The 17,034-nt window shown below is 54.2% G+C and overlaps 1 protein-coding gene across 1 annotated transcript; it reads left to right on the top strand.

The window, feature by feature from the left end:
• Positions 1–4,963: 4,963 nt before the first annotated feature.
• On the top strand, positions 4,964–16,683 carry Agxt (alanine--glyoxylate and serine--pyruvate aminotransferase). Its single transcript, XM_040752772.1, has 11 exons — positions 4,964–5,218; positions 5,301–5,493; positions 6,890–6,954; positions 7,487–7,587; positions 8,760–8,830; positions 9,684–9,768; positions 10,655–10,750; positions 11,477–11,546; positions 13,794–13,889; positions 14,250–14,378; positions 16,324–16,683. The coding sequence occupies exons 1-11, from the start codon at positions 4,988–4,990 to the stop codon at positions 16,429–16,431; spliced, it is 1,245 nt and encodes a 414-aa protein (XP_040608706.1). The 5' UTR covers positions 4,964–4,987; the 3' UTR covers positions 16,432–16,683.
• The last annotated feature ends 351 nt before the right edge of the window (positions 16,684–17,034 follow it).

Raw genomic sequence — 17,034 nt, 5'->3', positions numbered from 1 at the left:
TTTCCTATGTGTCACAGTGATTTTTAAAAGGTCTGTGCAAAACGCTCATGCATTTGCCTGGAACTCCCCTTGCCTTTAAAAGGAGCAGGAAGGCTGTTAGCCTGTGAGGAAGTGGGTGTGTGACGCACAGTTGCTGCAGTGTGGCCACGGGGTGTTGCTGTTTCAGAGGGAGCACACATTGCCCATCTTCTACAGTTCCTGGGTAGCAGTTCTCAGGGTGAGAAGCCTTCCCAGCCACACTGTGAGCCTCCTTTCACAGCCCCTGAGGTGGGGAGCTTGGGAGGATCTTAAGGATGGGGTTGAGGATTCCCTGTCCTAGGAAGCCAGACTCCCAGGGTAGGCTAAGGCCACACCCATGAAAACATGCCTAGTCCAGGAAGCTCAGGGAGAGGAACTCTGGTGGCCTCCTGGAAAACCTCTAATATCCCAGCTCCAGAGATTCCAATGTTTAGGAGGATCCTACTCCTTGCCCAGGGAGGGATGCCCCAAAGGCCTTCAAGCTGTCGAAGGTGGCGTGAGGAATAAGCATCATTTCAGGGTGATGTGATCCGCAAGTCTCTCTTTAAGGTTTAAGTTGTCTTTTAACAATTTTTATTCACCTTCTTGGAACTTTACATGTGAATACTGTGTTCACATCATTTTTCCCTCCCTATTCTCCCTCCAACTCATCCCATGTCCCATACCCTTGGACCCCTGACATCTACCCGGGGACCCTAAATCAGGATGTGACCCCACGGTTTGGAAAAGATCTGTTTTTCCTTTTTCCACCTGGATTTCAGGCCATCCACTGTCCTCTCTCCCATGCGGAGTCTGGCATGCGTGCCCACATTTCATGTCTGAGTGTTCTGTGTCCTGAGCAACCAGGTACAGGTGAGGAAACTGTGTCAAACCCCAGAGGTGACCAGGACATTGGCCACTGGTGGATCTGGTCAGAGGCTGCTTGGCAGGACTGAATCTGAGGGACACACACTTGGCAAAGACCAGCGTCTGTCACAGATCCTAACCTGAAGAGGGCACCTTGGGTTTGGACTCTCGCCCTCTGCAGAGCTGCTCAGCCATCAGCTGACTGGAAGACACAGCGAGTTCTCCCCTCCAGCTAAGGCTGTGGGTTTGGAAGGGGAATAAGGGGGAAATTAGATGAGGAGAGAAGAAGACCGATTTGATCAAAGCACATCACCTGAGTGCATACAATTCTCAAAGAATAAAAGTCACTCTTTTAGATTAGAAAAATCAATCAAATCTTTAAAAGATTCTAAAGACAAATTATTGTATATCTTTGGTTTTTATATCTTGATAACTAAATATTGTTAATTGCAGACATACATTTATACTGGCTGTCATCGAGATAAATTCTTAGGTCTCCATGGTCTGTGACTCCAGTCTGGATGTCACAGAACAGTGCCTCTTGGAGATATTGGTAGGAGCGGGCAGCCTGGAAAGGAAGTAAGAGACACACCAGGAGCAGATGACACTGTAGCTTATGTGACACACGCTAGGGTCGTGGAGCATACTACTTTATTATACAGGTTCTGGACCCACAGGCCAGAGCAGCTGTCTTCACTGTTTCAGACCATGGTATGGAGTGCCAAGGGCTGCACCCATTGGGGACTCTGTTTAGAGAACTAGGACCCTACTGGATCCCCTCAGACACCCAGGTTCTCGTGTGGATCTGACACACCCATCCTTGAGCACTCGGTGGGTCAAGGCCCATCTGTGACACACTTTTGGCTCCCATTTGACACATCGACTCCAGGATGCTTCTTCCAGCTTGACGTGGAAGTTGGAGCTGCCAGGCCAAATGGCCCTTATCTCCAGGGAAACCTAGGTCGTTACCTGCCCTGATGTTTGCTGTGGTCTGTGCCCTAGCTCCCAATCAGTGTGAAGCCTGTGACAACACCCTCCCGGGATTGCAACAGCTCCCCTGGCTCCTGGCTCTGTCAGCACAGGTGAGCCTGCTTCAGCCATGAACAAGGTACATACCCTCCTGGCTCAAGAGGGGCTGCACCCGAACCCCTCAGAGTGATCCTTCATGTTCTGTGTGCCCCAGGAGCCATACTGGACACACAGAGCTGCACAGTGTGTGTGAGGGGGTCCTGGTAGGGAGGGACAGGTGGTAAAGGCGTGGTATCACACTTACGTATGAAAATGCGTGGCATCACATTCACACATACAGCCTGAAGGAGGTGCCCTTGACCTGAAGAAGGGCATCCGAAAGCATGGAGAAGTTCCGGGGAAGGACGGTTCCCAGGATTCCAAGAGGGATCAGAGCCAAGAGAGGGGCTCGCATCCCAGGCAGAAAGACCACCCACTCTGTGCAGGAGCCACATGTGCCTGCTGGATGAGCAGAGGAGAACGTGGGGGAAATAAAAGGGACAAAGCCACCCAAGACCCAAAGAGCTAGCAAAAGACAATAGTCCAGAAAATCGCTGGGGTTAGGGCTTGATGGACCAGAGGAGGAGCACTGGAGGAAGGAGGAGGCTCGGAGGCTACAGGAGAAGTTGACCTGAGTGAGGGTGCTGTCCCTTAGCAAGCGGGGGACGGAGGGGGCTGCTCCGAAGTCAGTTATAACACTAAGTCTAGGGGCTTGGTGACGATGGCTTGAGAACACTCGGGGTGAAGGAAGGGGATGACCTGCGGCTTGGAAGCTCGGACAGAGGCTTGGGCAGGCTGGCTATGGGATGAACCTGATGAGTCAGCCTTGTACCCTGTTCTCTGTCCAGCTCAGGAGCAGGTCCCTGGGGCACCACTGTTTCCCGGACACTGTGCTGGCTCCTGTTGTGTTTGAATGCATGCGGCCTCAGCTGTCAAAGCCCAGGGTTGCCCCATCAGAGGGGCCTTGGGTCCAGTGAGGTTACAGCCCAGCCCCTGAGCACCATGAAGAGATAACCACTGCTGTCAGCAAATCTGGTCCACACCCTGCCTCCTCTCATGCTGCCATACTGGGGCAGGACCTTACCAAAGCAGGGAGGGGGGATTATGTAGCCTCTATACTTTCCAGGACCCTCAGTTTAGGCTGGTTCCTCCTCTTTAGAAACAGTGTTTTCTTTCCCTTTTTCTTTTCTTTCTTTCTTTTTCTTTGTTGTTATTGTTGTTCTTGTTTTTGTTTTTGTTTAGACAGGGTTTCTCTTTGTAGTTTTGGAGGCTGTCCTGGAACTCACTCTATAGACCAGGCTGGCCTTGAACTCACAGAGATCCGCCTGCCTCTGTCTCCCGAGTGCTGGGATTAAAGGCCAGACCCCCCAGTTTTCATTTATTCTTCCTGAATGTTGGCCTGGCAAGCAGAGAGAGCTATGTGAGACCTGGTTGGTTATGAGTGAACTTGACTCAAGAGATTTCCTACAGGGGGAAATGTGGGAAGTCCAGTCCCTATGTCCAAAAGTCAGTGTATGTGAGTTAGCACTTATTTAACAGTGTGAGAGTCAGTGTGTGTGAGTTAGCACTTAAATAAGAGTGTGAGAATTTGTATATGAGTATGTGGAATGTGTATGAGTCTGTGTGTGTGTATGTGTGTGTGTGAGTGTGACTTGTGTGAGTCTGTGTGTGAGCATGACTGTGAGAGTTAATGTGTGAATATGAGTATAACCTCTGTGAGGGCATAGTCATATGGGTAACTGTCTGAAGGGGATGGGGATCTTTTTTAAGATTTATTTATTTATTATGTGTATAGTGTTCTGTACTGCATGTATGTCTGCAGGCCAGTGGAGGGCACCAGATCTCATTACAGATGGTTGTGAGCCACCATATGGTTGCTGGGAATTGAACTCAGGACCTTTGGAAGAGCAGGCAATGTTCTTAACCACTGAGCCATCTCTCCAGCCCCGAAGGGGATCCTGAGAGGCACCAGTCTCCATGCAGTGTCTCCAAGGGACAGTGCGTGTAGAAAGATGGAGGTCTCCATGTCTCTGTGCAGGGTCTCACTGTGGGAGGGAGGATATGGTGAAATCTACACACACACACACACACACACACACACACACTTGTGGAAATGCACCTGCCCATCAGCCAAGTCAGGGTCAGCAAGTTACAGTCTCTGGGCCCCATATTTTGTTTTTGTGAATGTGAATGAAATACACACACACACACACACACACACACACGCACACACACATTCTTGACAAAGATATTCCTTCACTGGAAGGCAGCATATGAACAAAACATTTTAGTTAGTACATTGTAAAAATTCTGTAAATAGTTACTTTATTTTCTCTTCCTCTCTAACCTCTGAGATTCAATGGACAGATTTGCCTACCAGTATAAATATATGTCTGCAATGTACCATTTTTAGTTATCAACACATAAAACAAAAACATATGATGTTTTGTCTTTGAAGTATTCTTAAAAGATTTATTGATGGTTTTTCTGACCTAGGAAATGACCCTTTTTTATTACTTGAGAAAGTCCTACATGTGTGTAATGTGTTTTGACCAAACCCATCAATTCCTCTCTCCTCCAATTCAATTTCCCCCTAACCCATTCCATTTTTCCATACCCAACTTCCAGAGCTCTTTTCTCTCTCTCTTTAAGCCTGCCAAAATTCCTGCATGAGTGGAACGGGAACTCACAAGAAGGACTAACCCACACTACAGAGGGTTAGTCCTACACCACGCACATACAGGCAGCTCCAAACACATGAGGCTGTATTGGAATGCAGCCACACCCACCCTGGCTGCCATGGGACCCACTGCTCAGGTGGGTGACTGCAATATTTTGGTCCTACAGGCACTTACTCTCTGACTCTTCAAGAAACTTTCACATCCCTGGCTGGGCTGCGTGGGGACCCAGGGAGCAGGGTGTGACATCACACTGCTATCCTTTGACGAGACACCAGAGGTTCCCTGCCCCCTACAGAAAGTTCAACACCTCCAATGTCCTGTCCATCCTGAAGGACAAACATCGATCAGGGTTAAGTTGACAATAAAAGGGCAGGAGCAACAGGGACTCATCAACCAGGCCTCACCTCTGAGTTCAGCGCAGAGCTAGCTGGGAAATGTTCCGGATGTTGACAAAGACCAGTGTGGCTCTGGACGCCAGAGCGGCGGGTTGGGTACGGACCATGGGCTCTCATCAGCTGCTGGTGCCACCTCCAGAGGCCCTGAGCAAGCCCCTGTCAGTTCCTAAGCGGCTCCTGTTGGGGCCAGGGCCCTCCAACCTGGCTCCCCGAGTGTTGGCGGCTGGGGGGCTGAGGATGATCGGCCACATGCAAAAAGAGATGTTTCAGGTAGGCCTTGGTGGCAACAGCCTCTGTTTAGGGGGTGGTGACCGGCAAAGGAAAGGGTCTCACCTGTGTGCCCACTGTCTAGGTCATGGATGAGATCAAGCAAGGCATCCAGTATGTGTTCCAGACCAGGAACCCCCTGACACTGGCTGTCAGCGGCTCAGGACACTGTGCCATGGAGACTGCCCTGTTCAACCTCCTAGAGCCTGGGGACTCCTTTCTAGTTGGAGCCAATGGCATCTGGGGAATGCGGGCTGCAGACATTGCTGAGCGCATTGGTAAGGGAGAGAGTAGTCTATGACACACTGTTACCACCACCCTCCCATGTTATCCCTCCAGAGGCCTCCGGGGGAATCCAGAAGCTATCTCCAACAGACCAGGCCTGTGCTTCCCTGCTGGGTATTCCTTACTGTGGCCCTAACCCCAGGTGATGCTTCCTCCAGGCAGGCATCAAGGTATTCTCCCTGCCCCAGCAGATGAGAGCAGACTGACCTTCCGGAGTTAGAATATGATTGCTTCTGGAATGCATGGAGGGAGTGCTGCAGGGAGACCCCAGGTCTGAGCCCCAGCAGCTCTCTGGGGGGCGGGACTCAGGAAGACTGGAATTTAAGAGACTGACTCCCTCCCCAAATCTCAGAGCCTTGTTCATAGGTAAAAACGTGGACTAGGAACAGTTCTCCTTCTGTAGTCTGAGACAGAAGAGGGAAGGCATGTTCCCAGACTTCCTGGTAGACCCTGGCCTTTGCAAATGGCCTGCATGGTTCACAAGTGCATGGTCACAGTGTTGACAGACAACCAGAGAACCCAGGGGGTGGGACTCCCACCAATTGCTGTTAGACCACCTTCTTCTTTCCTTCCTTCCTTCCTTCCTTCCTTCCTTCCTTCCTTCCTTCCTTCCTTCCTTCTCCTCTTTTTTAAAATGTGCATTTGTGTTTTACCCTCATGTATATCTGTGTTAAGGGTATCAGATCCTCTGGAACTAGAGTTATAGACAGTTGCGAGCCGCCATGTAGGTGCTGGGAGTTGAACCCAGGTCCTCTGGAAGACCAGCCAGTGCCCTTAACCATTGAACCTCTCCATCCCCTAGGCCACCATTTTCAAAAGTAACCAGAGTAGGACAGGGCTAGGGCCCTAAGGGGACATCAGTCATCCAGACTCCTCTTTGCCCTTCACGGAGACTTGGGTGGCTCAGTTCCCTCCCCTGCTAGGACCCTGGCGGTGAGCAGGTGCACGTGGCCTGGGACTCAGAGACAAGAAGCAGGGCAGATGCTTGGTTCCTTGGTGTCACCAGACCCACAAGGTCGAGCCCTGCTTCATCTTCTCACCCTTCATTCAGTCTCTGTCAAACAGTGTGCACTCTCTGTGAGTTACACTTGGGTGAGCTGTCTGTGAACTACACTTGGGTTAGGTGGGAACCCATACCCCCTGCGGTGCTCAGAGTGACCTCTATAGATATTATCCATGCACAGAGGCTGCCAGGAGCCTCAGGTACCACAGCCTGAGGAGGAACTCCTCAAAGCCCTGGCGGCCGGGACAGTGCTGCACCCATGAGAAAAACAACCCCCTCACAAAACATGCTCCAACCTCCTCTGTGGTACAGCCACCTGGGAGCCAACATGGATGGGGTCCCCCACCCCGTTTCTTATTCTCTACCCATTCTGGCCCTGTCCTCAGGAGCCCGTGTGCACCAGATGATCAAGGAACCCGGAGAACACTACACATTGCGGGAGGTAGAGGAGGTACTGGGAACTGAGTCGTCGCGGGAAGGGGTGGGCCCTGATGCTGAGGCCTGTGGCCTGCTCAGCTTCTGTCTTAGTGACTAGGACTGGCCATAGGAGAGGAGCCAGGACCTCAGAGCAGGTGGGAGGCCTACCTCTGTCTGAAAATGAAACAGAGTCTGAGGTGCAGGGCTATGGGCAGGGCCGGTGTGGCTTCAGTGTGTGGAGTCAGGGAGGTACAATTTGTTACTAAACTCCAGGTGCCAGCTCCTCCCTGTGGGGTCAGGCCAGCCTCAGCCTACAGACCAGACAACATGCTGGCCACTCTTTCTTCTTAGCAAACCTTCCACCCGTCAGCACACACTGACAGAGGGGGTCAAGGCACACCTCATTCTTGCTTTCTAAGTGGACCTGTTCCATTTTGGAGGGAGCTGAGATTATGTGGACGATCCTGACCCTGTCCTCACACACCCATGTCCCTCTGTAAGGGGCTGGCGGATGCAGGCAGAGGTCCCCATCGGGTCTGCTCACAGGTGTCACCTCTGTCCCTCAGGGCCTGGCTCGACACAAACCAGTCCTGTTGTTCCTGACCCACGGGGAGTCATCCACCGGTGTGATGCAAGCCCTTGATGGCTTCGGGGAGCTCTGCCACAGGTGAGTCTGGACAAGGGTGGTGGTCCCAGGGCAGAGCAAAGCCTGTAGCTTGGCTGGATGATGCTGGCAGGGAGATGCAGGGCTGACAATGGCAAGGCATCCCAAATGTCCGTTCACCTTCCCTCCTTCATGGCATGGGGGGTTTGCTCCAGGCCGCTTCATGGCATGGGGCGTTTGCTCCAGGCTGAATGCGTATGGTCAGCTTTTTTTGGTGAGGATGCAGGGGCTTGAGTAGGACCAAGTGACCTTGAGGCAGATGCCACCACAGTGTTACTGACCTTGGAGATCCAGGGCCAGCGTCTCCAAGCCTGCTCCCGCCTCACTCAGAGTCCCTAGATACCAAAGCTGCCCCTTGCCTGCACTCCTGTAAACAGGGGTTTACAGGAGACCTGCTCCGGGACTTGGTAGCTCCTCGGGAAGCCAGCAGTGCTGTCTGTAGAGTTGACCACAGGACAGAAGAGGACCTCTCCACAGCCACAGAGGGTTACCATGGCAGGGCCACCCTGGTCCTCAGGGATGTGGCCCTCATAGGGGCAGGGCCCCACTGAAAGAGCCCCTCATGCAAGAGTCCTTGCAGTTTGAGCATGAAGCCTAACTGGACTATGGGGCTCAAGCCTGAAAACCTGAGTAGAAGAGGATTAGCAACGTACTCACTGTTACTTGAGCCGGCCTCCGGCCTCCAAAGGCGGCGTGCTTGTGGCACACGGCCAGGTGTGTAACTATTGGTAGAGGGAAGCCCAGACCTTTGCGCTGCCAGGTAACCGGGGCCCACGCTGGCTCTTGGCACTCAGAACCCTGGTTGCTTACTTAGGTTGACCATTATCTCTCTCTGAGAGGTCTCTCGCAGAGCCATCTGGTGCATGGCCCAGGCCCCAGTAGAGGTACCTGCCCATCCCCACCGCTGCTTCTGGTTTCAAGGAGCTGCCTCATGGAGGGAGAGTAGAGATACCTGCCCATCCCCACCGCTGCTTCTGGTTTCAAGGAGCTGCCTCATGGAGGGAGCCCTGTGTAGGGAGTGAGAGGGACCCCCTCCTGCTTCCTAGCTGCCCATCCAAATACTTCCAAGCCCCTCCCGCACGCCTACCAGATACCCAGGCCAGGGCTGAAATCTGAACTCCCAGCAGGATCCCTCCAGCTTCACTGTGTTGCCTCAATGCCCATGACTCCTCCAGGTACCAGTGCCTATTCCTGGTGGACTCTGTGGCATCCCTGGGCGGGGTCCCCATCCACATGGACCAGCAAGGTGAGAGCATGCCCTATACCCCGCCCTCATATTCCAGGTCACACACACCAACAAACCCTGAGGCTACAGAGGGCTCAGTAGGACCCTTCCTGGCCCATGCCCAGACCCTAACTGGGCTTACCAACATCTCCACAGGCCCTGGCAAAAGAAGTTGTGTAGCTTGAAGTTTGCTAGGCAGAAAGTCCAAACAGCATGGAAGGTCTCTGGCACGAGTCCTGGCTGCATCACCTCACGGAAGATAGCAACACAGTAAACAGGGGGAAGCTATCACAGGGTGGGATGAGAAGCCAGTGACCAGGAAGGGAAAGACTTGTTCTTTCATAACAGCCCTTTCCTGAGAACTAGGCAGGGTCAATTCCTGATGACAGGCAGTGACCCAATCACTTCCCAATAGGCCCGGCCCCTTAGAGGCCACAACCCTTCCATTCCACAACAACTTTTCAACACGTAAGCCTTTGGGGCACATCACATGTACGCCACAGCTCTGGGGCACACAGACTCCGAAGTGAATGACAGCCTGAGTTTCTGCCAGGCGTCAGACAGGCTGTGGGGGAGCAGCAGGAGACAGCTGCTGCTCTGGGGGTACTTGGGAGGGACTCCAGCTGCAGAAGGAGCGGGCCCAGGCCTGGCCAGGCACAGGATTGGAGAAGCCATGCTAAGAGGCTCCGGCCTGAGGTCGTACGTGTAATAAAACAGAGATGAGATCTGAAAGCAGGACTCTCCCATACGCTTCCTGGTTTCCACATATCCATGAAATCTCCATCCCCCAGTCACAGGACATGGTCTGGACTGGACAAACACACTTATTTGATCAGTTCCTGCGGGATCTCAGACACCCCCTTATCCATTCTAGGCATCGACATCTTATACTCTGGCTCCCAGAAGGTCCTGAATGCCCCACCAGGGATTTCCCTTATTTCCTTCAGTGACAAGGCCAAGTGAGTGGTCCTCACCTCGGGGCATGGATGCAGAAGGGTGCAGCTGGCCCTTGGAGGGAGGGAAGGGCTCCATGCTGAAACCTCTCCCTGCTCACCCTGCTGGGATGTCCTAAAAGACAAGATGTGTTCCAAAGCTTGCTCATAGGGTGGTGGTAGTGTGTGGGGGCGGGGGGGCGGGGGGGGGCAGGTGAACACATCCCAGGGCCTAGGCTGTGGACAGGGCCAGAAATTGACCTTCTGGAGGTTCCCACTGTCATGCGAAGGAGTAACCAACCCACTCTTCGACCCCAGACCAGTTTCCGGCAGTCGGCCCAGGACCTGCCAGAGACAGACACAAGCCACCCCTCACTCCGCCATCATCTCGGCCTCCTGGGTTCTAGATCCTGAGCCAGGCCAGTGGGGGTTGGAGGGAGAGACAGGGTCATGGAGAGAGACCTCAGCGGGGACTGACCATCAGCTGCAACCAGCCCTTGGGTCCCAACCCAAACGAGTTGATGTAGGTGTGGTCAGGACACCAGTGGAGTCATAGGGATAGTGGGGGCTGGGAGCCTTGTAGGAAGAAAGGAAGTTCAGCAGAGAGGGGAAGGGTCAGGGAATCCCGCCTGGGAAAGCAGTGTGCAACCCAAGCCTGGGCCTCAGTTTCCCCAAGAAACGACAAACCCATGGGCAGAAGAGGAAGAAATGAAGAGACTAAGCATGGTAGAGCAGTGGCCTTAGGTGCCCATGTCACATCCATTCAGATCTCAGAGGGTTGGCAGCCCGGATAGGCTCACAAGCTCCTGTGAGCACAAGTTCCACAATAGGCTTTCTGCCGCTGCACCCTCATCTGTACCACAGGACAGCCCCAAACCAGGGACAAGTACTCACATGGGTTTCTCTTGCCCAGACACAAGGTCTACTCTCGGAAGACAAAGCCGGTCTCCTTCTACACAGACATCATGCATTTGGCCAAACTGTGGGGCTGTGAGGGCAACACCAGAGTGTGAGTGTGGGGGCGGGGCCAGGGATGAGGGTGGTAGGGTGGTTGCTCTCCTCCCTGCGTCCTCCCCTCCCTGAGTCCTCCCCTCCCTGAGTCCTCCCCTCCCTGAGTCCTCCCCTCCCTGAGTCCTCCCCTCCCTGCGTCCAACCCCTTATCAGCCCCATCTCATGCCTCTGTGCGGTTGAGCCTCCATGCTCTAATTGGAGCCTCCTGTGTTAGCCATTAGACTGAGGCCTCACTTGTCACCTGGCCCAGAGACTCAGTTCCAATAAACACCCCACCACCATTTCCATAATCTCGTTCTCCATCAACTTTCTGCACCTGGCTCCGCTATACCCTCCCGTTCCAGGCCTCTTGGAAGGTTCACTGAAGATTTCAAGGTCCGTCTTGTTCACAATCCCGGGAGGTTTTGTATTAAACACAAGACAGGGAACCAGAATGGTCTCTAGACTAGTGGGTACAAAGTGTCTAGTGCTGGCCTCACAGGGACATGGTGTCTTGGTAGGAAGGGGATCAACTCTGTTCCTTCCCCATCTTTCCTACATGTTGCCAAACCCTGCGTGGGCCTTCCCTCCCTGGAACCCTTGACGCTGTGACTCTGAAGCAGGAAAGTGTCCCTGGGAAATGATTGGCTCCTGCCATAGAGCCTGAGCTGCTGGGGTGGCGCAGTCAGCTCCTGGCCTAGTCCCTTCCGTGACACTGGACCAAGCTCTATTCTTTGTTTCCCAGAGTTCACCACACCACACCTGTCACCAGCTTATACTGCCTGAGGGAGAGCCTGGCACTCATTTCAGAGCAGGTAATAGAGGGACTTCAGCCCAGGGAGACGGGAGGAGGAGGGTAAAGGGACAAGCAGGAAGCCCCTCTGACCTGTGTGCACCTCAGACTGGGTGCCTGTGCGGTTCACCCCTTCCCGAGATCCCTTTAGATTGCTCTGGAGAAAGGAGACCCAGGGTTCAGAGACATCAGTGACGCTGCCAGCAGGCCCAGGCTTCCCGTAGGAAGAGCTGTGATGTAACTGGGAAGATGGTGCTCTTCCCCAGGAGGGCCGGGGAAGGAACGGCTTCAACGAGGAGGGCGGAGCGCTAACTGTGGGCAGACTGGGGGGACAGAGCCCCAGAGGCACTCTTGCCTGACCCTTCAGTTTCTGAGCAGAGCACAGGGGAGGCTGAAAGAGGGAGGCTCCCCCAAATAGAGTGGGGTCTCTGAGAGGATGGATGGTGAGAGGGGTCTTAGGGAGGGGGTATATGTAGCCACTGGTTGGTAAGTCAATGGTTATCCTAGTTTGTTTGTGTCATTCTAACAGAGAGCCATAGGCGGAGTAGTTTATAGTTGAATTTATTTGACTAACAGTTTTTGGAAGCTAGAAAATCTAAGTTTAAGGTCAGGGCCTATACTTACTCCATCTTATTATATCTGAGGTATCGCATGGGCCAGAGAGCCAGATTGAGCAAGAAAAGGATACTCTGACATTTTTTATCACATTTTTTTCTTTTATTTTCCAGTTTAAATTTAGATAAGAAACAAGGTTGCTTCACAAGTCAGTTCCAGGTCCCTCTCCCATTCCCTCCCCTCTTCCCGTGCCCTCCCCCAAACCCCCCCCCGTTATCCCCTCATTCCCCCAGGGAGGGTGAGGCCCTCCATGGGGGTGTCCATAGTCTCTCTGATATTTTTTTTAAGACAAAGTCTCATGTAGCCCAGGCTAGCCTCAAATTTGCTATGTATCTGAGTTCCAGGCTAGTTTTAAATTCCCAATTCTCCCGCATCTACCTCCCAAGTTCTGGGATTACAAGCTTACGCCACCATGCCCTGCTACCTTAGGTTTCATGATAAACCTACCATCAGACACAAGCCAACACCACTTGTGGCTCCTGTACTGCTAGCCAAGCTAGTTTCCACCCAAGCCTTGGGTACACACTTGGCCAATGCAGCACTCACCAGAGTCAAGAAGGGGTTGGCACTCTGCACGTATGCGCAGGTCCCAGGCCAGCTGGGTGTGACTAGGTCGGTGCGTGTGTCCAGTGCGAAGTCCAGTCTCGGGAAGTGGGTATGAAGTGTGACTACAGGCCCGGGAGGTTGTGCAGGACACATGACAGCACAAACTGCCAAAGTCTGGCCTCATTCCTCCGGGTTCTGATGTCCCTCATAGACCACTGCCAGCCACCAGAGGCCAGGATGAGCCCCTGGACTGTGTCTTCCACGTTTGCGTTCTTAGGACCACTCATAAAATCGCTGCATGAGGAATGGGTTAGAGACATGGTGACCCATGGTCTAGAGGGTCTCCCTGGCTGGGGCTCTGAACTGGGGGTACGTCCCTGTGGAGCATGGGCAGGCTCTGAACTGGGGGTACATCCCTGTGGAGCATGGGCAGGCTCTGAACTGGGGGTATGTCCCTGTGGAGCATGGGCTAGGACAGGGAAAGAAGTCAGGGGGGCCTTCCTGTAATCCCAGCACTCTAGATGTTGATTCAGGATCAAGAGTTTGTGGCTAGCCTGGGCTACATGCTGAGCCCCTAAAACGGAAGAAGGAAGGGTATGGGGAGAGAGGACGCGCAGTGGGCTCTGGCAGCATTTGCCCGTGGATCAGTGTACCGTGAAGAAGAGCATCACTGGCGGGCAGTGGGGAGCAGTTGCTGCATGACAAGATGGGACCTGGAAGTCACTGCGGGGCTAGAGTTGGGAGTCACTCGCGGTCACACATCACATTTTCTTGAGGTTCAGGGTCAGAATGAATAGGACCTGACTGACAATACCACACCTATGTAGCCAGAAATCCCAGGCTCCCCTAGTGGCAAGCTACACTTTGAAATTTGTCCTTCCTGTCTCCCCAGGGTCCACTGGGTACCCACTGGAGGCTGGTACCTACCTCTCTCCCTCCCAGACCCAGAAAATACCCTTTCCTCAAGCTGACCCAGCGTAGACCCTCTTGTCTCCTCAGGGCCTGGGGCTCCAGAAGTTGCCCCAGTACCCCTAGGCTACAGAGCGTTACCATCTCAAGGAAGGCCTCCCACCCTGTCTCCTGGCCATGGCCACCTTTTCTCCCACAGGGCCTGGAGAAGTCCTGGCAGCGGCACAGGGAGGCTACAGCATATCTGCACCAACGCCTGCAGGAATTGGGCCTGCAGCTCTTTGTGAAGGACCCGGTGAGGAGCCCAAAGGCCTAAGGTGGTGTCCACCGACTGACCCAGGCACCAGTCCAATGGGGAGGGGAAGGCCATGCTCAGTCGGTGAGATCAAGTGCTGTGTAACAGTGGAACTCCTGAAGAGTCTCCCAAAGCTGGGGGCAACCTCTCTGGGCTCCTGGAAATCTCCAGATGGCCCCTATTCCCTGCCAAGGGAGCCCTGCAGTGGCCACCAGCCGAGTGGCAAGCTTCTGGCCCTTCCTTAGAACTCTAAAGACCAGCCCAGGTCAAGCCACCTGAGCATCATCATAGAGGGTGTGAATGGCCCTGGAGGATATGCAGGGCCCCAGCCTATGTGGCTGAGCCTGGCCCTTCTTGCAGGCACTCCGGCTACCCACGATCACCACCGTGACTGTGCCTGCTGGTTACAACTGGAGGCACATCGTCAGCTATGTGCTGGATCACTTCAACATTGAAATCGCTGGTGGCCTCGGGCCCTCTGAGGAGAAGGTGAGGAGGTGGTGAGGAGGTGGTGAGGAGAAGGTGAGGAGGTGGTGAGGAGGTGGTGAGGAGAAGGTGAGGAGGTGGTGAGGAGAAGGTGAGGAGGTGGTGAGGAGAAGGTGAGGAGGTGGTGAGGAGGTGGTGAGGAGAAGGTGAGGAGGTGGTGAGGAGGTGGTGAGGAGAAGGTGAGGAGGTGGTGAGGAGAAGGTGAGGAGAAGGTGAGGAGGTGGTGAGGAGGTGGTGAGGAGAAGGTGAGGAGAAGGTGAGGAGGTGGTGAGGAGAAGGTGAGGAGGTGGTGAGGAGAAGGTGAGGAGAAGGTGAGGAGGTGGTGAGGAGAAGGTGAGGAGGTGGTGAGGAGGTGGTGAGGAGAAGGTGAGGAGGTGGTGAGGAGAAGGTGAGGAGAAGGTGAGGAGGTGGTGAGGAGGTGGTGAGGAGAAGGTGAGGAGAAGGTGAGGAGGTGGTGAGGAGAAGGTGAGGAGGTGGTGAGGAGAAGGTGAGGAGAAGGTGAGGAGAAGGTGAGGAGAAGGTGAGGAGAAGGTGAGGAGAAGGTGAGGAGGTGGTGAGGAGGTGGTGAGGAGAAGGTGAGGAGAAGGTGAGGAGGTGGTGAGGAGAAGGTGAGGAGGTGGTGAGGAGAAGGTGAGGAGAAGGTGAGGAGGTGGTGAGGAGAAGGTGAGGAGGTGGTGAGGAGAAGGTGAGGAGAAGGTGAGGAGGTGGTGAGGAGAAGGTGAGGAGAAGGTGAGGAGAAGGTGAGGAGGTGGTGAGGAGAAGGTGAGGAGGTGGTGAGGAGGTGGTGAGGAGAAGGTGAGGAGAAGGTGAGGAGAAGGTGAGGAGAAGGTGAGGAGAAGGTGAGGAGAAGGTGAGGAGAAGGTGAGGAGAAGGTGAGGAGAAGGTGAGGAGGTGGTGAGGAGAAGGTGAGGAGAAGGTGAGGAGAAGGTGAGGAGAAGGTGAGGAGAAGGTGAGGAGGTGGTGAGGAGAAGGTGAGGAGAAGGTGAGGAGAAGGTGAGGAGGTGGTGAGGAGAAGGTGAGGAGGTGGTGAGGAGGTGGTGAGGAGAAGGTGAGGAGAAGGTGAGGAGAAGGTGAGGAGAAGGTGAGGAGAAGGTGAGGAGAAGGTGAGGAGAAGGTGAGGAGAAGGTGAGGAGAAGGTGAGGAGGTGGTGAGGAGAAGGTGAGGAGGTGGTGAGGAGGTGGTGAGGAGAAGGTGAGGAGAAGGTGAGGAGAAGGTGAGGAGAAGGTGAGGAGAAGGTGAGGAGAAGGTGAGGAGAAGGTGAGGAGAAGGTGAGGAGAAGGTGAGGAGAAGGTGAGGAGAAGGTGAGGAGAAGGTGAGGAGAAGGTGAGGAGAAGGTGAGGAGAAGGTGAGGAGAAGGTGAGGAGGTGGTGAGGAGAAGGTGAGGAGGTGGTGAGGAGAAGGTGAGGAGAAGGTGAGGAGGTGGTGAGGAGAAGGTGAGGAGGTGGTGAGGAGAAGGTGAGGAGAAGGTGAGGAGAAGGTGAGGAGAAGGTGAGGAGAAGGTGAGGAGGTGGTGAGGAGAAGGTGAGGAGGTGGTGAGGAGAAGGTGAGGAGGCTTCTGGACCGCCAGGGCTTTGTGGCCAGAGGCACTAGACACCCGGCCTTGAGTCCCCACCTGCGCTGGGTCACTTGCAAGGCCTAGAACAGCACCATCACCTCGGGTAGAATATCCTCAGCCCTCCCCACACACTAGGAAGGTCACACCTCAGCTTTACCAGGCCCCCTCTGAGTGCCGAGAGGCAATCCCTGGCTCAATCCCTCAGCTTTCCCTACGTTTTGGGTACAGAAGGGAAGCTGGCTCTAGCCCTGGGCAGCATGCATGAGGCCACTTCCCTCCTGCATACCAGATGGATGGTGGTCTCATGTGGTAAATGTACCCTACCCTGACCAGCTCCTGTCAGGAAAGGGGCTGCAAACAGAGGCTAACATCTGCCTGTTCCGTGCCCACCAGGTTCTGCGGATTGGCCTGCTGGGCTACAATGCCACCATGGAGAATGTGGACCGCGTGGCCGAGGCCCTGAGAGAGGCCCTGCAACACTGTCCTAAGAACAGGCTGTGAGCATCCTTCCACCAGACTATGCCCTTCTGAAGGGACTGAGAGTCTAGCGGGAGACAAAAGACATCGCAAGGCCACTGTGCCGGGAACAGCAAAGCTCCTCATGCAGCCTGACGAGGGGGGAAGGAACGCGTGAAGCTGCCCGTCTTCCCACAGATGGCACCTTGTGGGCACGGACCGTAGTCTCCTTCCAAAAGCACTGCGGTCTACAGGCCACTGGCCTTTGGGAACAGTCAATAAAGTGCTGGTCGGGCATCTCCTCTGACTGTGTCAAACTGCATGTGGGAGAGCCAAGTGGGGCCCCTCAGCTGCCTGCACGGCCTCAGTGTGGCCCTGTGAGGAGAGCCCCTTGTTCTAGAGCCTGCACACAGATCCTTTCCCGGGGCCGGGGATACTGTCTTCAGTTTCCAGATGTCGCTCACTCCCCAAACACACTCTCATAACGCTGTCTTCAAATGAATCTACAAGAAACCCCACTCGTAAAGTCAGACACCCACAAACACATAACAAGAACCTGAGTTCATGACCATGAAGGCCCATATCCTCAGCCGTCCACCCTGATTGTCACATTCACCTGAGAGGCCCCCTGAGCCCCAGCTCCCTGCT

Source organism: Mesocricetus auratus, unplaced genomic scaffold (genome assembly GCF_017639785.1).
Source record: "Mesocricetus auratus isolate SY011 unplaced genomic scaffold, BCM_Maur_2.0 Super-Scaffold_100010, whole genome shotgun sequence".
NCBI lineage: Eukaryota > Metazoa > Chordata > Mammalia > Rodentia > Cricetidae > Mesocricetus > Mesocricetus auratus.
This window is presented reverse-complemented; position numbering and strand designations above follow the sequence as displayed.